The 25,175-nt window shown below is 54.4% G+C and overlaps 1 protein-coding gene across 1 annotated transcript in view; it reads right to left on the bottom strand.

Annotated features, from left to right (window-relative positions):
- COL16A1 (collagen type XVI alpha 1 chain) overlaps window positions 1-25,175 on the bottom strand; it is a 49,077-nt gene that overhangs the window by 20,027 nt on the left and 3,875 nt on the right. The window contains 44 exon segments of the mRNA XM_025041456.1: window positions 476-562; window positions 660-701; window positions 785-901; window positions 3,069-3,101; window positions 3,293-3,346; window positions 6,726-6,779; window positions 6,909-6,956; window positions 7,142-7,201; window positions 7,960-7,986; window positions 8,078-8,131; window positions 10,080-10,148; window positions 10,321-10,374; window positions 10,461-10,496; window positions 10,826-10,867; window positions 11,081-11,134; window positions 11,231-11,353; window positions 11,667-11,774; window positions 11,980-12,015; window positions 12,749-12,880; window positions 13,163-13,207; window positions 13,354-13,389; window positions 14,380-14,424; window positions 14,794-14,904; window positions 14,982-15,017; window positions 15,246-15,281; window positions 15,688-15,798; window positions 16,279-16,314; window positions 16,473-16,517; window positions 17,152-17,190; window positions 17,367-17,462; window positions 17,545-17,589; window positions 17,941-18,003; window positions 18,379-18,414; window positions 18,503-18,547; window positions 18,678-18,719; window positions 18,976-19,038; window positions 20,103-20,129; window positions 21,232-21,267; window positions 21,836-21,862; window positions 22,129-22,182; window positions 23,055-23,180; window positions 23,354-23,434; window positions 24,037-24,303; window positions 24,616-24,739. Coding sequence (XP_024897224.1) covers window positions 476-562; window positions 660-701; window positions 785-901; window positions 3,069-3,101; window positions 3,293-3,346; window positions 6,726-6,779; window positions 6,909-6,956; window positions 7,142-7,201; window positions 7,960-7,986; window positions 8,078-8,131; window positions 10,080-10,148; window positions 10,321-10,374; window positions 10,461-10,496; window positions 10,826-10,867; window positions 11,081-11,134; window positions 11,231-11,353; window positions 11,667-11,774; window positions 11,980-12,015; window positions 12,749-12,880; window positions 13,163-13,207; window positions 13,354-13,389; window positions 14,380-14,424; window positions 14,794-14,904; window positions 14,982-15,017; window positions 15,246-15,281; window positions 15,688-15,798; window positions 16,279-16,314; window positions 16,473-16,517; window positions 17,152-17,190; window positions 17,367-17,462; window positions 17,545-17,589; window positions 17,941-18,003; window positions 18,379-18,414; window positions 18,503-18,547; window positions 18,678-18,719; window positions 18,976-19,038; window positions 20,103-20,129; window positions 21,232-21,267; window positions 21,836-21,862; window positions 22,129-22,182; window positions 23,055-23,180; window positions 23,354-23,434; window positions 24,037-24,303; window positions 24,616-24,739 — 2,902 coding nt within the window.

The following is a 25,175-nucleotide window of genomic DNA, read 5'->3' as shown; positions in this document are numbered from 1 at the left end:
ACTGGTCCTAAATCAAGGAAATATACAATATGTCCGACAGAGATGACTGTGATGCAGGGAGGGGGACTGGGGGGGTCCTAAGATTTGAGGGGTTCAATTTTAGAGAAGGCGGTCAGGAACATCTCCCTGAGGAGGTGATATTTGAGCAAAGGGCTGAAAGGGTGACGGAGCAAACCCCAGAGAAGAGAGCTGCAGGCAGAGGAAGCAGCTAGGCCAGGAGAGGGAGTGTGTCCCGTGGACCAAGAGCACCAAAGAGGCCAGTGTGTAAGGGGAGCAGGTGAGGTCAGAGCAGGAAGGGGTGCCAGCTGACCTAAGGCCTCGGAGGCCCCTGAAGGACTCCCAAGTGACGGGGAGCCACTAAGGGCCCGAGAAGACATTTGGCAGGAATTAAACTGTCCTCGGGAACTAAGGGCCACTTAGTAGAGACAGCCATCTCAGGGCCCTGCCAAGGTTGGGGCCCAGCCCCTGGTCTTACCTCTTCTCCTCTCTGGCCTGGCTGTCCTGGAGGACCGGGCAGGCCGGGGCTTCCAGCACAGCCTGGCTCTCCCTCGCTGTTGTCTCCCTGGAGTGGATGGATGGAGATGGTGGGGGTGAACTGTCAGGGTCCCTCCCTGTGGGGCTCAAGGCAGGGGGCGAAGAGAAGGCAAGGGCCCCCTCACCCGGGCCTCCTCAGCTCTGGGGCGCTCCCGCTCCGCGAAGCACTGCGGAGGACAAGAGAGGCTGTCAGGTGAGGCTGCCGGAAGCTCTCCCTGCACCAAGGCCACCCCTAAGCCCAGCCCCCTACCCGGGCACAGCTGTCAAGGCCTGGCACGCCGGGGATGCCCTGGTCTCCCTTCTCTCCTTTCTGCAGGAAGGCCGCTGGGTGGGCTCTCTGCCCCTGGACACAGTCCCCGCAGAGGCTCTGAGGAGGGAAAGGGACAGGCAGTGCGGCGTGGGTCTGAGGCCAGGATGGGCCAGATGGGAGAATTCCCCTCTGAATTCCGCCAGGGCACTCAGCCTGGGCAGTCCTCCGCCCACGCTCTCCCTTCTCCCCAGCCACATCCCTGCAGCAGCTTTGCTCCATCCTCAGGGGACCCAATCCCAACACTGACTTCAAGTTTCCTCCAGAAGGAAGCTCTGGTGGGGCCAAGCCAAAGCAACTTTCCAGACAGGCGTGTGGGAGGAGGCGGAGGGGCCCGCAGAGGGACCATCTGTCCCTGCTGTTCCTGCACCTTGCACCCACTGCGAGGACACGCCACAAGGATTTGGGCTGAAAAGGCCGGCTCCAAACACCAGCTTTGCCGCCCAAGGGAGCAAAGGAAGCAGCTGCAGGAGCAGCCAGGCCTTTTGCAGGCACCCTCAGGGGCGGAGCCTGCCCTCTTCCCCAGCAGATCCCGACTGTCACAGACTCCGAGTTTGCTGGGCCTGACGGTCTTCCCGACAAGAAAGTCTTTCTCTCTTACCTGGGGGTTTTAACCTCTCTGGGTCACAGAGCCCTCTGAGAATTTGACAGAAGCTATGAGTCCTCTTTCCAGAAAAATAAAACCGACTGGTGAAAACTGGACTATAATTTCAGAGGACTGGAGAGATGCCCTGGAGTCTACGCATGGCCCAGCGCAGAGTCCACGGACCCCCGGGCAGGAGCCTCTCCCCCATCTTCACTGTTCACTGCAAAGCCCAATGATGATGGCTGTCATTTACTCTGCACCCATGTGCCAGCCATCGTAATAGGCCTTTGCACATTGTCACACTCAACCCTGACAGCGCAATAAGGGAGGTCATCTTATAAGCATGGCGGAGATGAGAAAGCCAACACTCAGAGAGACAGCGTGGCTCGTCTAAGGTAAGGGAGAGCTGGACTAGATAAACTCTGGTCTGCTGAGGCCAGAGCTGGCGCTCTGTCCACAGGCATAGGCTTGCTCCGGGCTGTGGGTGCATGTGGTAGCTGGGACTCCTGGTCAGCACCCCTGGGACGTCATCTGACCCCTTCTCCAGACATTATTTAATTCCTGCTTAGGGCCCTCTGCAGAGCACTTGATGAAGAAGGCATCAGATGGAATGTTACACGGAGAAATGGTAAATCCTGCAGGTGAAGCTACGCAGTCATTCACTCAGGGGTGGGACCTGGGGGAACCCCAGACTGCCGGAAGCCTAGGGGAGAACACTGGGGGTTCACTGCCACAGCCCCACTGTGACCTAACACATAACTGCTGCCAGGAGGTTAACCTGACCTCGGGCTGCTTCTGGAGACATCTGCCGTCCAGAGCAGGGGCAGGGCGGGCACTCCCTATGTTCTGTCCTGACCAGGACCTGCTGGGGTGGTGAGATGTCCATGGTATCGACTAGCCAGTGCTAGAAAGGCGTGGCCAGGACAGGGGGGCTCTGGTGGCCAAGGTGGTGTAGGAGAGACCCCTGAGGACGTTGAGCTGGAGGACAGAAGAGTTCAGGTCTCATCTCCAGAGGTGACTGAGCAAAGAAGGGTTTTGTCGCCCTTGGTCCCCAAGAGGAATCTCTGCACAACTTGGGAGGTCAGACCAAGCCACAGCCCTTGGGTGTGATCTTGACATTGTCTGCAGGCCCTGGCACAGGCCAACTCTCTTACCAGGCCCCAAGTCCCCTTGCACCATTTGAATTGCTTCTCCAATCCTGTATCCTCCTAGATTCTTTCTGGATTAACCAGAGGAGAGCCAAAGCCTGCTCCCAAGCCCCCATCCAGGATTATCATTGAACATAACCTTGGCAGCAGATCTGATGATCCCACAACTGCACTTTCGCCCTCCCCACTCCACTCTAGAAGCTGCTGGGCTCTGCCCTAGTGTGACGAGGGTATGGGTGGGCCTCACTAGCAGAGGGCTCTGGGGTTGGAACTGTCAACCACATCCACCACGGGGGTACCTCCTCAGGATTCCTTCAAACACTCATGCAGCAGATACCGACGAGGGTCTGTTACAAGCTGGGCACCACTCTGGGCCCTCGGAGCCATGCTTGGAGCGCACACTGCCCACAAACAGCTCCGTCTGCAGCAATCTCTGTGCAGCGCCACCTTTGCCAGTCCCTACTCCCTCCCGCTTACCCTCTCACCCTCTTACCTGAAGGAGGTGTTGTTCAATCGGTAAGGATCCCTGCAAGAGACAGACAGGAAGGCTGGAGACTTATGGCATCAAGTGGAGCCTGGGGAAGTCGCATGCCATCCAGGCTTCTCCCAGCTTCAGAAGAGGGAGACTGGAGGGACCCCTACTGTGGCTCAGGGAGCTGGCCTGGCAGGCTCCTTCCTGGGAAGGGGGCTACACAGTGAGTCCTGGCCGGCACCTACCAGTTCCGCAGTTAGCCCGGGCTGTCCTGGCAAGCCGTTGTTTCCAGGCACTCCCTGCAGCCAGGAAGACAGGCGAGTGGGTAGACGCCCTTCCCTAGCCCACAGGGCACCCTGTTGCATCCCCACCTTCCCCACTGCCTCTTCCCTTCATCCTGTAGAGCTGAGAGCCCATATTCTTAGCTCAAAATCTCCAGACCATTTGTATGTAAAGTTGAGGAAGCCCAGAGGCGTGACCCCCCAAAACCAGTCCAACAGGGAGTTTTTTCCCCACATGTTACGGAAAGGTCAGCATTAGACAGAGGGTTTTCTATATAGTAAGTAACTATTGTTTCTTTCTGTGCTAAGTCCTTTTGCTATATTTCCTCACTGAATCATCACAATTCTATTGGCGAGCTAGGTGTTATCTCCATCTTAAAAAAAGAATTCAGAGAGGGCGAGCAACTGCCAAGGTCACAGGACAAGCAAAGCACAGCTTCAACTCCTTTCTTAACCACTATTTCAGCATCATTTCTCAAAAGAAACTCCCCAGAACATTCATATACACAGCACAGAGGAGGCTTAGAAGTCAGACCTAGCTAGGTGCAAATCTCAACTATCTGTATAACTTTTGGCAGGTTACTTAGGGGAAAAAATAATCTCTGTGCCTCCATTTCCTTATCCATAAAACAGGGATAGTTTATGGTGAGGCTTAAAGGAGACCATGGCTGTAAGGAGCTTAGTACAGAGCCCGGCATGCAGGATGCCCATGAAATACTTGACGTCCAGACTCCTTGTTCCCCTTGCAGATTCACAGTGCATATTTGCATATTAAATACTCCACGGAGGCAAGGAGTATATTCTCTTTTAAATCCCCAGTGTCCAACATGGAGGAGGCATGCATTAAATATGTGTTAGGTGAATGCACCGCTGCCCACCCAGCTCTGCCTGCGTGGGATCTCCTTGGCCTGCTCTGAGTGTTGGCCTCCCTTCAAGTCCCAGCTCCCAGCAACAGAACATGCCATTCTCCCTGCCCAGCCCACCCTATTTCAGGCCTGGCTCGACCGGGACTGTGTCAGACCCCACGTCAGCCTCCCTGGCCCCTCCTGCACTGCCACACACGTCACCCAGCCTTGCTCATTCTGCATCCTAAATTGGTTAACAGTGTAAAGTGCTTAGAACAGTGCCTTGGGAAAGGGAAAACACCTTGAACTTGTTCATTATAATTATTCCCTAAATCATTGTTCAAACCCTACACCACTCTGTTGCCTGTGTGTTAGTTTCAAGACTGACTCTTTGTGATTTTCTTTTCCTGCCCTCCCAGAACTAAATGACCCACCTTTGGTTCTACTGTAGAGGTGAAAAGCTATCTAGTCCGCTACTCACTCTCTACCTGCTACCTAGCCTCTGAGCCTCAGTTTCTTCTGTGAAACAGGTGAGGATTACACGAGATAACCAAGCAGTGGCCTTGGAGCAGTAAGTGCTGTCTATCTCTGAACCCGTTTCTGTACCTGAAGAGGGCAGCTGCTGGGCCCTCCCTTTCTTGAAAGGACTACAGGAAACAATCTGGCAAGTAGGACCTGCACCCTGCCTGGCACGGGGCAGGTGCCAGTTAGTGGCAGCCTCAGCTTGGTCTGCAGCATTGGCACTGGAGGAAGACTCTGGTGCCTGGGACCAGACTCAGCAGTCACGCTTTTCATCCTCATTCCCCCAGCATGTCTTGGCAGGGTTCACACTCTACCAGCGTGAGCTTGTTAATGGATCACTTTAAAATAACTGCCATGCTTCCCCCAAGCAAACTGCAAGCCCCCTGCAGACAGATTCCTGTGTCCTGGCAGTGTAGCAGGAAGCCCGGACATTTGGTAAATGTGCAGCTGGCCCATGGGGGATCCAGAATTGGCTCTACTTCTGCCTCTGGACAAGACAGAGAAAGCTGTGCTCTCAGTGGAGGCTGCCATCAGCAATGTGTGTGTGTGTGTGTGTGTGTGTGTGTGCGCGCGCGCGCGTACACATGTGTGTGTAAAATTACAAAATCACCAGGGCAGTGAGGAGTATGCAGTGTATAAAAAGCTTCCATGTGATTCTGCTCTGCTTCTTCAGGTAAGAATTACTCTTTCAGGAGCTGGGAGCCTGGCTACGGTCTGTGTCTCCTAAGGAGCTCCGGAAAATGTGGCCTGGTGTGCAAACCACTGGGGAACTGTCCTAAAAGGCAGTGCAGGGGAGAAGAAAGTGCTATGTACTGGGAAGCCCAGTCCAGCGCCACCAACTCCTAGCCAGGTGACCTCAGCCAAGACTCTTCACCCCTCAGAGCCTTGGTTTGCCCAGCTGTGAGTTGAAGATGAGACCACCTTCCGCCTGGAGTTGACATAAGGCTCCAATGAATGAGGGCATGGATGTAAAATAACGATAGTAGTTATCACTGTAATGATGGCAAATGCCTTCTAAGCATTCGGTGCCAGGCATAATTCTATACATTTCACATGCGTTGACTTTTTTAAAACCAGCAAAAGCGCCATAAGCTACATGCTATAATTATTTCTACCTGACAAATGAAGGAATTGAGACACAGGGAGGGTAAGTAACTTGCCCAGCATCATACAGCTAACGCGTAGCAGAGCTTAGATTCGAAGTCAGCTACCTGGCTCCGAACGCACACTCTAATCACAATCTCAGCTCCTACTGCGCTCCCCTAACTATCTCTGGCCTCTCTGCTCTTCCCCCAAACACGTCAGGCACATTCCCATCTCTGGGCCTTTGCACCTGCTGCTGTCTCTGTCGGGAATACTCTCCCTCACAGGCTCACTCCTCATTTCCTTGAAGTCTTGATTCGAATGTCCCTTTTCGAATCTTCTGAAAAGGTTCAGATGTCACTTCTCAACTCTCTTCCCCGCCCTCCTCCCATTTTCTATCCCCCACTCCCTGCTTTATCTTTCTCCTTAGCACGTATTGCTATCTACTTGCTACTTATCTTGCTTATCATCTGTCTTCCCTACTAGAATGCAAACTCCAAGAGGGCAAGGATTTTTATTTCTGTCCACTGCTGTGTCACCAGCATCTAAAACAGTGCCCGGAAAATAGCAGATGTGCAAAAATATTTGTTGCACGAATAAATACTAATCGCTGCTCCAAAACAGTGGAGCTCTATGCCGATGTAAAAAATTTTTTATCTGACCCAGATATGGGTTCTTGACAGCTGATCAAGGCCTGAGCCTGGCATGGGTGTCAGTGGGGTGCCTGGGCTAGCATACACGATGTTCCTCGAAAAGGGGCTAGGAGTGCACACAGCCTGCCCTAAGGGTCAGTGGGTCCTCTGGGCCACTCTGGGGAGCGGGAGCACAGAGGCGTGAGAAATGGCAGGCGTATGTGCTGGGCACGGAGATGCACACTCAGGGTCCAGCACAGACCATATGCCCTACCACGCTGCCTCCCAAATTCTCATTCTCTTTTCCCCCTTTACCTGTAGCCCAGGCATTCCAGGGGGGCCTGGTGGTCCAGGAATACCTGGGGGACCCTGAGAAAGAGAAGAAATAATCAGACCCAGAAGAAAGCTCTGCCCCATCGCTGGGGGCAGAGGTATGAAGATGGGCAAGCCACGGGACGCTGGCAGACAAGAGAGACAGAGGAGACAAGCGACACACACCTGCGGGCCCGGCTGCCAGGAGCTGCCCATCCAAAGTCCCGGAGCACCCTGGGTGGGAGTAGGGGTCGCAAAAGAAGGGGAGAGGTTACAGGCAACGTCCACACCAAGCGCAGGGCTGCATGGGGAGGCAGCTGGCCGGGGCGCAAAGCCCTGGGGGGCTCTTGCATGTTGGGCCATGGCGGGAAGCTGGGCCTCTCCCCCAGGCTGGGGGGCAGGCTCTTAGCTTCACTTACCGGCATTCCAGAGAAGACTGGGTCTCCTCGGGAGGGGCAGGAACACTCCCCTGGTTCACCCTGAAAAGACAAGAGCCTTTGTCAGAGGCGGGCAAGGATGGAGGACCTTCCGGAAACTGGTATCTGGGAGGCAGCATGGGCTCTTGGGATTGGAGAGGCCAGGGTTTAAATCTAGGATCTGCCTCTTATGATCATGCCCTTGGGCAATCCGTTGGACCTATCTGAACCTCAATCCTTATCTGTAAGGTGGGGATAATAATACCGAATGCAGGGACCACATGACTCTGGAATGGATTAGCCTATGGAGCACTCAGAGAACAACGGCTGTTGCTCTCACTGCAGTTTCATCGTCGTCTGCTGCCGCCAAGGTATTCTTGCCTCCAATGCAGCTGCAGCCTGACCTGGTCGCAGCCCTCCTTCCATAAGCCCAGCCTGGCTTCCATGCCCTTCTCTCCTGGTCCCTCACACCAGCCCTTTGTGACTCAGTTCCTGCTCCTGTCCTCTGACTCAGCACCCATTTGAAAATGCAGTTGCCTCCCTGCCCCTCACCACCCCCCCCCCACACACACACACAGGAAGGGCCTTGGCTGCTCTCTGGGTTTCTGGGAATCTTGGTTGAGCCCTGGGCCAGCAACCAGGTAAAGTAGGGAGAGCATTTGGGGTCTCTGCTCCCAGGAACCAGAGTTGGTGGGGGACAAAGAGACAAGGATGACTTCTCAGTTCCCATCTTCTGTTCCAGGGCCACTACTGTGTATATAGGGTCCCTTGGGTGGCAGGACTATACGGGCTGCTAATTTTCCCAGAGTAGTGGGACTTACCTTCTCTCCCTGAGATCCCTTTTCGCCCTGCAGGGAAGACACACAGGGAGGTGAGTAAATAAGGATACAGAGGCAGGGCCCGCTGTGACTTCCTGCTGCCCTGAGACACTGTACTCACTGGCATCCCTCTGGCTCCTGGAAGTCCAGTCTGTCCTTGCCGCCCATCAGCGCCCTGCAGTGGGAGAGGCCAGGGTCAGTGGATGAGGCTAGACAGCAGCCGGCCATCGGCCCACCTGCAGGGAGGGTACTGGACAAACAGAAGCAGCACCAGGCTCCCCTGGAGCCCTTCGCCCAGTGCCCACTTTCTAGAGGAGGAGACTGAAGCACAGGAGACAAGGAGAGAGGGGAGGAAGTAGAAGACTGGCATTTTCTGAGCACTTTCTGGGTGTCAGACACCTGGCCAAGCATCTGTCAGAGAACGTTGAATGGAATCCCCACCTCCAGCCCCACAGGGCTGTTTTACAGGCGAGAAAACTGAGGCTGAAAGAAATTTTATAATAGACCTGCAGCATGACTCCACCGGGTCTGTGTGACCCAGAGCCCCTGCTCTCTCCTTTCACCAACTAGTGAGTGTGGGGCCAGGACCGAGGAGGCTCCTGGATGAGATTCAGCCTGGGGGAAGGAGGTCTGGCGGGGCCAGCCTGCCACACAGGAGCATCCGATGGCTGCCTTCCTATGGGACACATCACCTTCACACCCAGGACTTGAAGCTCCCTGAGAACCAGGACCACCTTCATCTTTACCTCTGCTTTATCCTGGGGCTCCCTGGGACAGTCAGAGACCCTGAGTGTCCAGCTCTGCTGGGCGATACAGACTGGTGCATGGACCTGGCCAAGTCCCTGGCCCCTCTGGGCTTCTGGGCACCCTCGAGAGGAATCCATCCCAAGGAATCCATTCCACCACTCCCAAACTACAACTAGAATTTCTCTGGGTATCTATAATGAAGATACGGGCAGATATGGGCTATTTTCAACATTATCAAAAGCCCAAGAAAAAGTCTATATTTGCCCACAACCTGGCATGGCCCAGGCAGAGCAAAAGGTTGCATTTCTTTGATTTAGGCTAGAATTATGTCATCTCACAAAATTCTTGTGGGTTCACATAGAGTAGGAGCTAACTATATTATACAGGTCTTTGATGAATGAAAATGAGGAAATGCATTTATTATTATTTAATCTATGCAATTCTTTCAATAGACCTATCTTTTAGAGCGTGGGAATCGTTGGCGGGACCGTAATAAAGAGAGGCATTTGAGGGTGATGAGAGGGCTGTGTTCTCCAGGATGGCAGCCAGTAACCACGTGTGGCTATTTAAATTTAAATTAATTAAAATTTAACAAAATCTAAAATTTACTTCCTCAGTCACACTAACTATATCTCGAGTGCTTGACGAGCCACATGTGCTAGTGGCTGCCATCTTGGGCAATACAGAATGGAACATTTCCAACATTAGTGGTAGCTCCATTGGTCACCACCAGTTTAGATGACTCCTAATGACCCTAAGGCTTAACATGGGGGTGGCGGTGTCAACATATGGACTTTGAGTCAGACAAACCTGGGTTCAAGTCCTGGCTCTGCCTCCTCACCCCCAACCCTCAGTTTCCTTATCTGCGAAATAGGGACAATAATAGCTGTCCCCTTACAGGGCTATTGTGAGGATTAAGTGAATCACTGTTTGTTTAGAGTTTAGCGCAGGGCCTCAGCACAGTCGCAGCTTAAAAAATGGTCAACATATGGACTTTGAGTCAGACAAACCTGGGTTCAAGTCCTGGCTCTGCCTCCTCACCCCCAACCCTCAGTTTCCTTATCTGCGAAATAGGGACAATAATAGCTGTCCCCTTACAGGGCTATTGTGAGGATTAAGTGAATCACTGTTTGTTTAGAGTTTAGCGCAGGGCCTCAGCACAGTTGCAGCTTAAGAAATGGTCAGCATTGTCATTATTCAGGTCCTCCCCCAAAACAGTGGGGTCTTCCTTCTCCGAGGCTGGGCCAGGCCGAGGCCTCTCTTCTTCCATCCCCCATGCTGCTGGGATAGGCAGGGTTGGCCCCATGTTCTCTTCTCAGCAGTAATGCCCTTGGTCCCAGCAATGCCCCCACATGGAGCTCAGAAAAGACTCTCACCGGAGGCCCAGAAACACTGGCACCAGGAGGTCCCACAGGTCCAATGGCTCCTTTCACCCCTGGAGATCCCTGTGGAAGAGAGGTTACAAAGGTTGCCGGGACAATCCAGCAGGGGAGATGCATCAGACCAGGTCTTGGGCAGCCCTCTGATAGGCATTACTCAGCTCCCATGTGCCCTGTGGCCACTGCCAGGGCACTCTGAAGCCCTGCAGGCCTAGTGTCCAAGGGGGCAGAGGCTCACCTTGGTACCCTTCGCTCCAGCAGGGCCAGGTGGTCCCCGAGGCCCTGGAAGCCCCTGCAGATAAAAACACAGTTAGTTATCCCTTATCCCAGAGCGGCCCCTTACCCTGCCAGCCTCTTCTAGGCCCAAAGCAGACATACCTGAATGCCAGGCAAACCCTGGGCTCCAGGCTCCCCCTGTAAGTCAGAAAAGGCAGATTGGGCCACGACTTCCCAAGCCAACCTGCCCCACTGGCCGACATAATCTGGGGTGGTGTGTCTGACACCTCTAACTCAGAAGAGTGCCTCAAGGAGACCCTGAGGGTCAGAGAGGTCAAAGCCAAGGTCCCCAACAGAAGCAAGGCCAAGGCTGCTGCACGACTCTATCCCAGAGCTGTACCCTTGAACATTTGGGAGAGGGCAGAGCTCTGTGGTTTTGGGGGTGGACGGGAGTGGGCAGCTGGCTAAGGAAAGTGTTGTTGGGGGCAGTGGGGGACAGGCAGAAAAAAGAAAGGCTGGAGACTCACCTGGGGCCCCTGAACTCTCATTCCCGGAGGCCCAGGCTCTCCCTGAAGAAACAGAAGGACAAGCCTTTTCTTGAGATTCCTCATTCACCCTTGACCTCGGCCCCAGCCCCTCTTCCTTAAACTCAGCCTTGACTCTCTTCCTGCTCTGTAGCTGATCTCCATTTCCCACTCCAGGCCCATTGCACCCAGGTTTCTCTCCACCCTTTCCCTCACCCATACATACCTGCAGCCCAGGCCCCTCACAGTCACACCTACCTGTACACCCTTCAGTCCTGGGGGCCCTTGAACTCCTGGGAAACCAGGCTGGCCCTAAAAGACACAGGTAGCCCAAAGGTCCCACAGGGGAAAAGGAGGAAAGAAAAGGCCAGGAAGGGAAGGACTAGCACGCAGGCAGCCTGAACTCACCGGTTTACCAGGCCGGCCCACACCCTCAGGGCCTGGATCTCCTTTGGGGCCCGGCTTCCCAGGCAGTCCCGCCATGTCGGTCAACGTCCCCTGCAGGCTGGGGCAGGCAGTGCAGCCATCTCCCTAGTCAGAGATGGGCACAGCCAGAAGCTGGTGAGCCAGGGTGAGCACCCAGGCCAGGAGGAGGCATCAGAAAGGGGATCTTTGTGCCCCTCTGAGAGCTCTGCCCCTCTGCTGCCCCCACCTCAGCCTGGGAAATCAAAATAGGCCCCGGACACTCCCAGCTCTTCCCCCTGCCTGGAAGAGCTGAGGCGCCTCCGCCCAGTGCTTCTGGCATCCTCTAAGGCTCACGCCCGACCCTGCAGTGCTTCCCCTCATTAGCTCTCAGCCTGATTTCTTTTTGTTCATGTAACAAATTGCCCCCTGCCTGACTGACCTTTTCACCTTTTGGCCCCACGGGGCCCCGAACCCCAGGCTCTCCTGATAGTCCTGGCTGCCCTGAGGTGCCTGGTATTCCAGGATCTCCAGGATTCCCTGCATCGCCCTGTAAGGAGGAGGGTCAAGGAGGCCAGAAGTGACCCAGCTGTGAGCAGGCTGCCCTCCTGGGACTTGCAGACACTCAAGAGCCCTTCGCTGGGCCTGGGGTTGGGCGGGGAGTAGAGAGTGGGCACAGAATGAGCAGGAAAAGCAGGTGGAAAGGGCATCTGGGAGGAAGTGATGCCCATCCATGCCCACCGAAGCTCACTCACCTTCTGCCCCTTCAATCCACGCTCTCCAGCCTTGCCCTGAGGAGAAAGCATTTCCAGCACCCATTCACTCATACTGGACACTCCTATGTACCTGGCACTGTGTTAGACTCCAGGGAATACAACAGTATACAAAACGGACCAAAATTTCTGCTCTCACCCGAGTGAACGAATATTGTACAGATTAAGAGAAGAGACTTAAGCCAGATTCCTGCCTGTGTGACCCTGAGCAAGTTACTCAACCTCTCTGGGCCCATTTCCTCATCTGTTAAATAGGAATGATAAAACAGCATAGGCTTCTACCCCATAGGGTTCTTATGAGATTAGATGGGCTAATATACATGAAGCTGTGCATGGCACATCATGCACACTGTCAGTGTTTGTTAGTATAAGTAAAGCAGTAATAATAACAATCACCACAGTGGGACCTGACATTTCCTAAACACCTATTGTGTTGCTGCTAAGTACTTCACACGCACCACTTCTAGGCTTTACAACAGCATAGGAAACAGAGGCACAGAAAAGAAAAAGAACTTCCTCAAGTCAAAGAGCTAGTGAAAGGTAGAGCTGGACTTTGGACCCAGCTCTATCTGGTACCAGGACAAAGCGCAGAGAGGCCTGTCAGGCCAGCTCTCTCTGGGGACAAAGGCACTAACCCCTCCACACACTCCCACCTACTCCTCACTGCCCAGGGACCCAAGAGACCCAGGTGAGGGCCCTCCACTTTCTTGAGCCCTGTCTGCATCCACTCTCCAGAGGCCCTGAAACTCACCTGCTTTCCTGGCAGGCTGAAGCCTGGAGGCCCAGGCTCTCCCTTCTCCCCAGGAGGGCCAGGCAAGGCCACCACGTGGCTATCCCCATCCTGAGGCTTGGACAGGGCTGGACATGGTTCACAAGACTCTCCCTGCAGAGCAAGGAAACAGGATTGGGGGACCCAAGGCAGGCTTGGAAGCTGGGGATTATAGCCATGCCTGACATGGCACCTCTGCTGGGCAAGGGATATCTCAGGAGAGATTATAGGAGAACAGGTAAGAAAGGAAGGTAGAGGCCAAGTAATCAGGGGTCTTAAATGCCATGCTAACATGTCAGCTGTGACCTTAGGGCAGTGAGCAGCCTTGGAGGGTTTAAAGGAGACCAAAATGAGTGTGTGTTTAGGAAGTGGTGTGGGAAATGTCCCCAGACTCACCTTCTCCCCTTTGATGCCTGCGGGTCCAACTGGCCCTGGTGGCCCCTACATGATAAAAGCCATGTGTGATGCCCGGCATCTGCCTGGGCCATGCTGGGGCACTGTCTCCAGGCCTGTCACCTCCCCGGCAGTGAGCAGCACCTCATACCTTGTCCTTTTCCCAGAGCTGCTGCCAACCCAGGCACACTTACCGAACTGCCAGCTGGCCCTGCCTCTCCAAAATCACCCTGAGGGCAAAGCAGAGAACACGAGGTCAAAGTGGGGAGGTACATAGGTGCCAGGCCAATACCAAACCCCAAACTACAAAAGTAGCCACTGAGAAACTCCAGACTACCCCTCATTTCCTGGCTGGGGAAACTAAGGCCCAAAGAGGAAAAGAGATTTACCCACGGTCCCCAGGGGAGTCTGTGGCCAGCCTGTTTCTGCCCTCCCCCCCCCACCCCCCCAGGGTCTCCGTGCATAGCATCTCAGAAGACCGGAAAAGGAAGCAGGTGTGGGGCAAGGGTACAAAGCTCCATGAGAAATGACAGGTGATTTGCCTGGGAGAGCTGTTTAAGTATTTCTCACACTTGAACACTTGTACATCCGTAGAACCTTCATTTGAATAACACTGCATCATAAGTTTAATGCTCTGATTTGCCTCCAATGCAACCATAAATCGAATGTTAACGCAGGCACTAAAATCAAGGGACCCAGCCGAGGGGTGCAGATTATAGTCTCTGGAGCCACATTTCCTTGACTCAAATCCTACTTTGGCACCCAAACACCTATGTGACTTTGGGCAATTTACTTGGCCTTTCTGTGCCTCTGTTTCCTCACTCATAAAATGGGAATAAAGGAGTACTTACCCCATAAGGTTTTGGAAGGAGGAAACAAGTTAATACATACACAAGCACTTGGAACAGTGCCTGGCACATAATAAATGGTAAAGAAGTGTTATTATTATTATTTTATTATAAGGTCATCTCGAAGGTACTTAATTGTCTTTAGATTATCAATAAATTAAAAATATAACACTAAGGAATTCTCTTAGAGAACATGAGGGCTCTTGGAAATAAATTCTTTGACTCCAGTCTGCAAAACACTGATGAATCTATTTCACCATGAATATACAGTTTGATCTCTTGTCTATATCGTCCCTATTCCCCACCCAGGGCTTCTCCCCTGTCTCCCTGCCAAGAAGCCCTGGTGTCCCTAACATCTAACCCAGGTCTCACCTTCTCTCCTTTCAGCCCTGTTGGCCCTGGATCCCCAACTTTCCCCTGAAAAACAATCAAGTTGCAGTCATAGCATCTCCCCAGACCCACTCCTCCAAGACTCCAGGGGTCCCAGTGTCCACCAAGAAAGAGAAAGGCCAGCTTGGAATTACAAATCTCACAGCCCCACAGGTGGCTGGGTGGTTATTTCTGTTACACAGCTGGGCATTCGGAGGTTCTAAGAGGGAGTTCTGGGAGCAAGTAACCTGGGGCAGGGCAGGAAAGAGGAGAAACCAGGCTGCAGGCCTGACACACCTGCCTTAGGGCCTCCCTCCAGGTCTCTATCTTGAGAATCGGGGCCTACGGAGCCAGAGAGGCCACCATGTAGCAAGGATGGGCTGGACTGGGCTGGGCTAGGAGGGAGCAGTCACTCACCGGAAGGCCAGGCAAACCAAAGCCAGGGGGGCCCACATCTCCTTTGGCCCCTGTAAAAGGCCCAAGATGCTGGGCCGCCACAGCTGAGCTGCAAGACAAGCAGGACTCCCCCTGGAGAAGGAAGAGAAGGGATCAGAAAGGCTCCCAGTAGCCAGAGCACGGTGGCCAGGGGACCGGGGTTCCCTTACCTTCTCTCCTTTGAGGCCTTGGATGCCCGGGTCTCCCTGCAGGGAGAAAAGGTTTATGGGCTGAGACTGGGTGTGTTGGGGTACTCTGAACTTCCTAGCCATATATGAGGATAGCAATGTCACACACCACAAACACTTCAAACAACCAAGTGTTCTAAGGGGGGGGTCAAAGTCAGCACCCCAGAGCCAGAGCTCATCAACCCATGTAACGGATGGAGGAAATGACTAGACTAAGTCACCCCACCAGAAAGTTTCTATACATACCCGATCACCTTTTTGTCCAACAGCTCCCAGGCCCTCCTAAAAGAAAGGGTCTGTGAGGGAATGGGGCTGGAAGTCTAGGCCAGGACCCTAACTCAGCCCTGCCTACTCCTTTCCACCACCCCCAACCAACACCCAATCCCAGGAGGAGGGCACAGCCTTCCTTGCTCACTATAAGGGCTGGCTCTACCCCAGCTTGCCCAAAAGGCATTTTAGCAGCTCCTCAGGAAACTTGGGAGGTTGCCATAGAGACCTGAGATGGCCTTCTAGCCCAGCCCTAATCTCTATGGTTCAGCTTTCACACATGAAGATAAGTGCCTAGACACTCTACCCACAATCTCTTTACGGCCATGAGAAGTACCCAGTCCCTCTGCCCAACTCCTCTCTATGATCATGCCCCCAGATTTTCTTGTGGGGTCCCTCAGTGGCCATCCTGGGCACTTACCCTGGCTGGTGCAGGATTACCAGGTTCCCCCTTGGGCCCTGGCTTTCCAGGGAGCCCCACAAAGTTCTGGAACCCTTCGGGCAGTGTTGGGCACACTTCACAGGGGTCACCCTAGCAGAAGGGAGAGACCATAAATGGACAAGGTGACGCTGAGATCCTGGGGAAGACAAGGAGCTCTAGACATTGGGTGGGCCAGCACCCTAGCCCCGGCATCAGAGTGGACAGCAGGAACACTGGAAAGACTTTCTGTTCAACTAACTCATCCATTCAACTTATGAATCCTGGACATCACAAAACTACATCCTCACGACCAGCCATAAGAAAGCTTTGCGTCCCAGTTACAGATAGGGAAGCTTGCCGTGGTCATAAATCATGTGAGTAGCCAAGGAGGAATTTGAACCCAGCCGTGTGACTCCGCAGTCAGGCTCTCTATTTAGTAATCACACATGCACACTGTAGGAACAGAGAAGGCGTGGGGGTACCCTGAGGAGGGTCTAGCATCCCTCATCACAGGGCCCTCGATGCTCAACATCACCTCCAGTGAGGCTCCTACTCCCACCCCAACCTGGGGTAACCCAGCTGGGGACTCACCTTCTCTCCCTTCAGCCCAGGCACCCCTGGCTTCCCCTGTAGGAGAAGCAGTGGGCATTAGTGCCAGGGCAGAGGGGCTGGTGCTCCAAGAGGGGGCCCGAGGACCTAGCCCCCCACCTCTGGAGGCCTCGATAGAGCAGACTTGGGCATGGTGGGCAGCAGCCCCCCACCCCCACCAAATTGGGGTCACTCACAGGTTTCCCTCCAGGACCTTCCTTTCCCGGTGTCCCAGAGCTGCCCTGCGGTCAGAAGAAGAGTTAAGGGGGAAGCACCTGGCTGTGACCTCAGCCCATTCACCCCTTTCCCATCCAGTCCCCTCTCTGGATGGTAGGACAATCTGCCAAATCTCCCATCTCCTTTTGGTCTGTCTGGTCGGCAAACGCTTCCTTCCTGTACTTCTCCGTGTCTAACCCAAGTCCTTCTGGATGCAAAGGAAGGGAGAACATAAGGCCTCTGTGTACCCCTTCCCTCGTGTAGCAGGTTTGGAAGTAATCTGGGCGACCTCAGAGGAACCACCGCAGACAGACAGACAATTTCCGGGGCTTTCTGCTCATCAAGGCACAAGGCTCTAAAACAAGCTTAGTGGAGGGCCCTCCAGGGCCTCCACTAAGGCCACTCTGGTCTTGCCAGACTTAGGCCTGCTCTTTCCCATGCCTGGAACACAGGCCGAGCCTCCCACATTAGCAAGCACTGGGATGGGGAGACACTCCCCACCAAGGGGCCTGGCTAAGTGGAGCCCAGCCTCCTCAGACAAATGCTTGGCCCCTTCCCTGCCCATTCCCGTCACCCCAGCTGCACCCCAGCCCCATTCTTCTCCCTCCTCCCACCAAGCAGGGGGCACCGCTATGTGTCCATGCTCCAGCCCGTGCTTACCTTGTTTCCCTTAGGGCCTGGTGGGCCACCTGGGTCCCCCTGAGGGCAGAAACAGTGTCACATAGAGGATTCCCAGGGGCCGTCCATTACAGAGAAATCTATTCTAGCCCCTTCCCCTGACTGGGACCCAAGACTGGGCCTTATCTCCCAAACCCTGGCCAGGCAGGAGAAGGGTCTCTGAGGAAAGGACAGCAGGAAGGGTGATGGGTACTCACCGGGGTACCAGGAAGTCCTATCCCAGGGGGCCCAGGTTGGCCTGGGGGCCCGGGCTCTCCTGCCAGCCCCTCAGGCCCGACAAAGCCAGGATCTCCCTGGTCAGACATGACGTGGGCGTGAGAGAGCAGCTGCCTCAGTCTGGCACCCGTTCTCCACCCCACAGAATCGGCAACTCACCTTCTGCCCTTTGGGCCCTATGATGCAGATCTCTCCTGGTCGGCCCTGGGGGCAGGTTGTGGGGGAGGGTGGCATGTAAGAATGGCCAAGGCCTGGCACCTCCCTGGGACTGCAGCCCCCAGTGGAACAGGTACAGACCCACCGCCCCTCCCCAGAGCCAAACTCCACCCAGTGCCCCAAGGTCATCAAATATCGACCTCAGGGCATTAGATGTCAGGGGCTCTTAGGCAGGGAGTCAGGGGGCCCCCTCCTTGCTGTGCACAGCCCTCCCCTCCCGGGTCTCTGTTCTGTCTGAATAAGAGTATCAAGTGGATCCTGATGGTTAAATCCCAGCATTCCAAAATCCTGTGCTTAGGGATGTGAGGGGTGTGGTGGAGATGGACCCAAGCACCGTACATCTCGGCCTGGCTTTCCCATAGAGCCTTTGATGCCTCCGTCTCCCCTCTCGCCTTTCTGACCCTGGAGAAGGAAGAGACAAAGTGGCTGGGGTTGAGGGAAGGGGCTGGAAGGACCTGGGCAGCTCCATTTGGGGAGAGACAACTCCCTTCTAGACCCGTGGTCTCTCTGAGATTAAATGGCTTCAGTTATCACTGGAGGGTAGACAACAGGAAGAATGTCCAAGCCAGCCAGACTACTCGCTCTGGGATCTGTGGCATTTCCCTCCAGGTCTGGTGGGAACTTGGACATGATGGAGTAACTGGGAGAGTTGGGAGGTACTGCCAGCTCTGTGCCCAATGACACCATCCTCCGGGAAGGCTTTGGACATCTCTCTCCTCATGTCTGTAGGGACCACAAACCTCCCTGACACCCATCCTCCAAATTCAGGCCCATTACCTTCTGGCCTGTAGAGCCCGGTAGTCCTGAGGGTCCCTGAGATGAGGAGACAAAAGAAGGGGTGAGAAAGCGGAGACTGGGCCAGGACCCCACTGCCCTTACTCTACTCTGCTCCCACACTCACCAAGGCTCCTGACTCCCCCTTCTCGCCCTTTGGGCCTTCTGCACACTGAACATAGAGATAAAATTTTAAGAGGGGCCCTAGGTTGGCCCAGGGTCACCCTGCGGGCTGCCAAGGGCACAGCCCCCAGAGCTGACCCCATATTGACCCTAAAGCAGGCCTCCCCTCTAGGTCTTACCTGAAGCGGGGCATCCGGGGAGATTTGGACACAATCTTTACCCTAGGGGTAGAAAACAAGGGATGAGGGGTAGGGTTCTGTTTTGAGAAAGACAGGCTTAGGAATCTCACAATCCCAAGTGCCCCTAGAAAATAGAGGCTTCCATACACTAACCCCTAGAAAGACCATGGCCCTCATCCACCATTTGGGCCAGGCTGCAGGTTTCCATCTGATATGATCTTATGACGGCTCACATCCTAGCCTACCCCCAGGGCACAGCTGGGAAGGGTCCCGCAGTAGGCATGGCTGAGGCACTTACCTGGGCTCCCTTCTCTCCCTTGGGGCCTGATGGGCCAGGCAGGCCCTGCTCACCTTTCCCTCCCTGTGGATGAGATCAAAACCAAGGCTGGGACCAGAGGGGGCACATGGAAAGATTCAGTCTGGTCCCCTCCATCTATCCATCACACATGGGTGTGCAAATGAGTGCAGCCCCACCCCAAGCCCCGGCCCAACCTCCACCACACACACAGCACATGGATTCCATATGCCCACATGTCCACCCCCGAGCCAAAAGGCTATATCTAGCAGAGGGTATCTCTTCCCTTACACCCCTACCCAAGCATGCTAACTCACACGCAGCTCGCCCAGGGGCACATGGACACATGTACATGGACACATATGGAGTGGCAGAAACCCACAAGGGTGAGTGTCAGGCTACCTGAGTTCAAATCTCACCACTTTAGTATGTGACTTAGGGCAAGTCATAAGATTTCTGAGCCTCAGTTTCTTCATCAATAAAATGAGGTTCATGCCAACACCTACCTCAAAGTGTGATGTGCAGGTAGAGTGCTCAGCACAGAGCACTGTCAGCACTCACATGAAGGTGGCCCCAAGAATTACTTACAAGCACACACAAGCACACAACTTCACATGCACACATGCGCTGCCTATCCCATCACTCACAAGCTCTGCAGTCCTGATAGGTCCACAAATGTATGGGTTTTGCCCTCAACACTACTACAGTGGGCTGCACACATGCAAGCATGTGTCCAGAGATGCATGTAGCCTCACCAACACATAATCACTCTGACACACCTGTCATACATGTGAGTCTAGCTGGGCCTCGGTTTTCTCTGAAGTAAAATGAGAGTACTCAGCTCACAGGATGCTTGAGGGGGTTCAGTAAGGTAACAGATATGCACATGTGTGGCCCAGAGCCTGATGTGCAGTAGGGCCTCCGAAATAGTGCCTCTGAAAAGGGTAGTTCTTAACATTCTTATAAATACCCAACCCCCACTCTCCAAACACATGCACACACCTAATCACCCCACATTCATTTGGGCTCAGGTAGCCCCAATATAAACATAGCCACAGGGTCATATGCTGTGGCATGTGATGGGACCACCCAAGAGGGAAGGATAGTCTTGTTCGCCATCTAGGACTCACCTTGAGGCCAGAGGGACCAATTGTGACCTGAGGGGACATAGGAGAGAGCATTATACCTTAGGGAGGGAGGGATAACCAAGGGCCCAGAGAGAGCAATCAGTTTAGCCAGGATCACACAGCATGGCAGCAGGACCAATAGGCTGAATCTCAGTCCCTTCTCTGCCTCCCAGGCTAGCCAGCTGACTGTATCCTAAGGCTGTCAAACTTGCAGAGGAGTCTAACCTACCTTCTCTAACCTGCCTGGCTTTGGCTAACTCCACTCTCCCAGTTGCTAGCATAATGGATGCTCAGTTGCCATGGTAACCCATGTACATCTGGGGACTATCAGCCTAACCAGATTTGGTGGGGGACTGGTTGGAAAGGGGGACAAGCAGTAGAGGTGGTACTTTCTGATTTTCCCTAAGGTTGGGGGGCTTAGAGCTGAGGGGAGTCAGTGTTGTGCCTTTGTGGACCAATGTGGCTTGTCAACTCACAATGTCGGGCCTTGGTAAAGTGGTGACTCATGCTGCCCATGGAAGATACACAGCTGGTGCCCAGCTGGGCTTGCACTGAGCCCCTCTCTCTTGTCCTTCTGGCCGCCCGGGGGGAGGCTGAGCCAGGGCCAGCTAGAGAGGGATAGGAGGGGAGGCCTTGAGCCGACATGTGTTTTTGGGACCAGTGCTGAGCTGTGTTACCTTCCCCTTATCTAGTCTTCCAAGATGATGTGGGAAGCCTCATGTGTTTTTGGGACCAGTGCTGAGCTGTGTTACCCTGAGCCCTTCTCCTTATCTAGTCTTCCAAGATGATGTGGGAAGCCCTCAAGCAGGGCAGGCCTGAGTCCTTGTGGGGAGTGCAAAGCTGGGATCGGCAACCAAGGTCCTGATCCTGCTGGCCGCCGCCCCATCCCCATTCCACCCTGGATCCAATACATTGCCCAGATCACAGGGCAGGAGGCTTCCTTCCATGCAGCCCTCAGTTGGTGGGGATGAGGGTGGGGGTCAAGCCCAGCTCTGGGGGATGGGCAGGGAGGGAGTTTGAAAGTGCACAAAGACCCCCTTGTCCATAACCAGGAAGCTGCCAAGCCAACTTCTAAGCAACACCCACTCCCAGCCAGTTCCCACCCCACCCTGCACAACCTCTATTCACTCACATTGCTTTCCCGGGCACCATGGACACAGGGTGGGCACTGAAAGGGAAGAACAGGCCTGAAGGTTAGTTCTGAGAGCCCGGGACCACCCTCTCCAGTCATGCCTCCCCACACACACACCAAGCACACAGAACATCACATATGTCCTGGTAGAGTCTAAGGGAGCATGAGGATAGGAATTCTATCAAACAAGCCTCACTCTTCAACTCTCACCCACCCAGAGCCAAACTATGTCTCAGATGAGGTAACTGAAGCACGGAGAGGAATAGCACTGGGCTCTGGATCACATAGCACGTCAGGGCAGAATGAGGCCCATAATCCAGGGTCCCATGGCCAAGGCCTGGGCTCTCCCCATGATGCCCATAGCCATTTGCTCTCAACTCAGTAGAAGCATCCAGGACCCAAACCCTTGCCCTCCCAATGAGAGGCAGTGGGCAGACAGGGCCCAGCATCAGGCCCTCCAAGTATTCCTGGGAGCTGTGTAGCTCCTCAGCCTAACATCCCACACCCTCATGCTCAGATTTCAGAGCCCCAAAGCCTTGTCCAAAGGGTTTATGCTGGCATCTCCTCAATCAAGCTTTTTCTCCAGTCTAGATAGGAGGCTTACCTCATCGGAGGCTGTCTCCTGATGGGCCTGGGAAGAGAGAGGGCATGGGGATGGGCAGGGAATGGAGGAGATGAGGCACCTCTACCCGAGAACCACCAGGAGTGGGTGCCCTTGATAGTGCTGGCTACTGTGTCTGTCTCGCCCCCATTCATCCTTCCTTCTCAGAGCTTTGTCCAGGAGTGGGGGCAGGTGGAAAGAGTATGGGAATGCGTCTCTTATACAAGGGGTTTACAGAGGGCATGAAGGGCACACAGAGGGCACCAGGGCCTCCTCCCCCACCCCACCATCTCTACCTTTGTTCCCTTTTCTGTCTTCTGGTTGATTCTTCCCGTCAGCTGGGCATCCACCTGGGCAGACAGAGTAAGGGGGAACTCTTGAGGAGAGGGTAGTTCTGGGGCCTATGCTAGGAAGGAGCACTCAGACAGGGGCATGGACTCCAGGTACCCCCTCAGCCTAACATCGGGTACCTCCCAGGGCATCAAGAGCCAGCTCAGACCCCTGGCACCCCGTAGAGCCCCCTCCATTCCTCCCCACCCACGTGATGTCGGAGAAAACAAGACGGTGAATCAATGAGACCCTGTGTTCCTGCAGCCAAAGGCCGGGCACAATGCCCAGTGGGCAGGGAGTTTACCCAGCCAGAGGAGGGGCTAAGGGAGGAACTGAGCTTCCCTGCCACCCCTAAAGAACCTGCACATGAGCAGGGCAGCTGGCCATGGTGTTGGGCAGAGAACCATCCTGGCATTGACTGGGGCTGGGACCAGGAGAGTGAGCAAGCCCGAAGGGAAGCAGTGTGGCCTGGCCTCTGAACCCACATATCTCGTCCTAGAGAAACTGCTTTGGGGTACAAGCCTCATCCTGCCCTCATCAGAAGGGTCTGGGGTGGCATCTGTGAGGGTCTAGGGAGTTCCACAGCTAGAAGGGCACAACTCTCAATGCTAACAGGCAGGCAGTCTGGGGTGGCATCCGTGAGGGTCTAGGTAGTTCCACAGCTAGAAGGGCACAACTCTCAATGCTAACAGGCAGGCAGGTACATGGTCACCCTGTGAGCTGTCTCTCTGCCTCCTTAAATCCTATAAGGACAGTACACAAATAGGCAGGGCTTCCAGTGCCCTTCCTACACCAGGCACAACTGACCCTGGCGGTAGACCTTGGTCAGGTCGGGGGAGGGTAGTCTTACTTTGCTTGCTTGTGCCCATGTCTGCCTGTCCTGCCCACCTACCTTGCTGTTCTGAGGCTCCTCCAGGCAGAAGCAGCGGGTGTAGACCTTGCCCTCAGTCTGTGGATTGATCTCGATGAGCTCATTGCTCTGGGTATCCCGGCGGGCCTTGGAAGTCTCTGGGGAGCACTGACCGGCGTGGGGAAAAGCTGGGTTCAGTACAGAAAGCAGATCCCCACATACCCACTCATCCTAAGATCTCTAGGCATCTCCTTCCTTGTCCCCCATCCCCAGCACACTGTGCCCCTGGGCAGTGCCCCAACTCCCCCCTCCCCCAACTGTGCTGGGGCCAGGCCACTCACCCCTCCCGGTAAAATCTCACAGCAGCCCTCCTCTAGCACAAGCTCTGGGTCACAGTAGATATGTGCCTGCTGAAGGTCAAACTGCAGGGGACACACAAATCAGTTCCACTTCATTTTCACAATTAGCTCTGTGTCCTGGCCCCCAGTGAGGCACAGAGATGGCTCCGCCCCAGGATTTGACTTCAGAGAGTGTCCAGTCTGGCCTGCAAGGCCGTCAGGAACATAGCTGTCACCAAAAGCAAAAGAAAACTGTACGTGCAAGAAAGAGGGAGAGGAGGGAGAAATGTTAGCTTGGGCTCAGAGGAACGGGGGAAAGGAGGTTTCATTCAAGCTGGGCCTTGAAGGACCAGCAGATATTCAACAGATGGGTATGCAAGGAAAAGCATGCCAGGTGGAGGCAACAGCATAGGCAAAGGCAAAATACTAGGTGAGATGGATGACCAGGATGGAATCGACCAGAGCAGAGCTGCCAGGAGAGAGATGAAGATGATGCAGCAGACTTTTATAGGGACCAGATCATGAAAGGCGTTGAATGCTAGGTTGATATGTTTAGGCTTCATCGGGAGGGCAATGGGGAACCATGAGAAGATTCTGAGCAAGGAAAGGAAAGATACAGATTCCGGGGAGCTCACTCAGGCTCCCAGAAAGTGGGAGTAGAGGCAAGAGCCTGACTTAGCACTCACTGGGACAGGCTTGCCCTGCTCAGCATCCAAGCCCAGAAAGACATGACCCACAGGCTGCATGGGTCGCCGGGGCCCCAGAGGCTGGGAGGAGGCTGAGGTACAGTCCACATGTACAGAGGCCACGCGTTCTGCCACACTCAGCTGCAGCTTGTGCCAATGCAAGTCGAAGAGCTGGGGCACTGAGAAGATGCAGGACACAAAGTCGCCATCTTGGCCCCGGGCCCGAAGCTCCAGGCTCTGCTCTTGGCTGTTGACTTCTAGGGAAATCTGTGTGGAATTAGGGAAGATACGAGACAGAGAATCAGAGCCCCAGAGCCATAGCATGGCAAAGTTAAGGGCCCTCAAGCTCATTTTACAGGAGGGGAAACTGAGCCCCAGAAAGGGAAAAAACACTGCCTGGGGTCACAGAGCAGGACGTCCTGACAGAATGAGATAGATGCTGATGGGATAGGGGTGGCCTCGAGGGTAGGCACAGAGATGGAGCGGGGAAGCCCCAGAAATCTCAAACTGGCACAGAAATTGGACTGGACTGGTACTGTTCAAGGCCCTAAGAGCAACGGGGGTGGGAGTGGGGCTCACCTGTGGATACCCATCTTCATCAGTCACTTGGAACAAATACCACGTGTTCTGGTGAGTGCGTTTCTTCAGCAATAGTGTCAGCACCAGGGCAAACTCATTGGGGAGGCCCCGAGGGAATACTCGTCTGGGGATAGAGCAGAGAGGGTGCCCTGAGGCTCAGGAGGGAGACCACTAGCTGCCCATCCAGGGCCCTCAGGACTGTTGCACCTACAGGAGATACATACAGGCCCACACCTCCAAACTGACACACATCTATACACATCCATTCATTCTACAGACATTTCTTGAGTGTCTACTATGTGACAGGTGTGAGTCTGGCTGCTAGAGATGACAGTGATGAAAACAGAGAAAGTGCCTGTACTCATGGAGCTTTCGAGTCTGATGTGGGTGGTGGGGGTGAGGGGGATCATAAATAAAGAATCCCCAGATGATTATTTCACCATCTCATTACAGTCATGGTAAGTGCTTCCAAGGAATTCAGGATGCCCTGGGGAGAATACCTGGGCCCAGGGTAGGAGGAGAGAGACTGAACAAAGACGAACAGGGATCAGCAGGACTAG

This window comes from Pteropus alecto, unplaced genomic scaffold (assembly GCF_000325575.1).
Source record: "Pteropus alecto unplaced genomic scaffold, ASM32557v1 scaffold39, whole genome shotgun sequence".
In the NCBI taxonomy this organism is placed as follows: domain Eukaryota; kingdom Metazoa; phylum Chordata; class Mammalia; order Chiroptera; family Pteropodidae; genus Pteropus; species Pteropus alecto.
The sequence above is the reverse complement of the archived record's forward strand: the minus strand, read 5'-3'. Positions and strand labels throughout refer to the sequence as shown.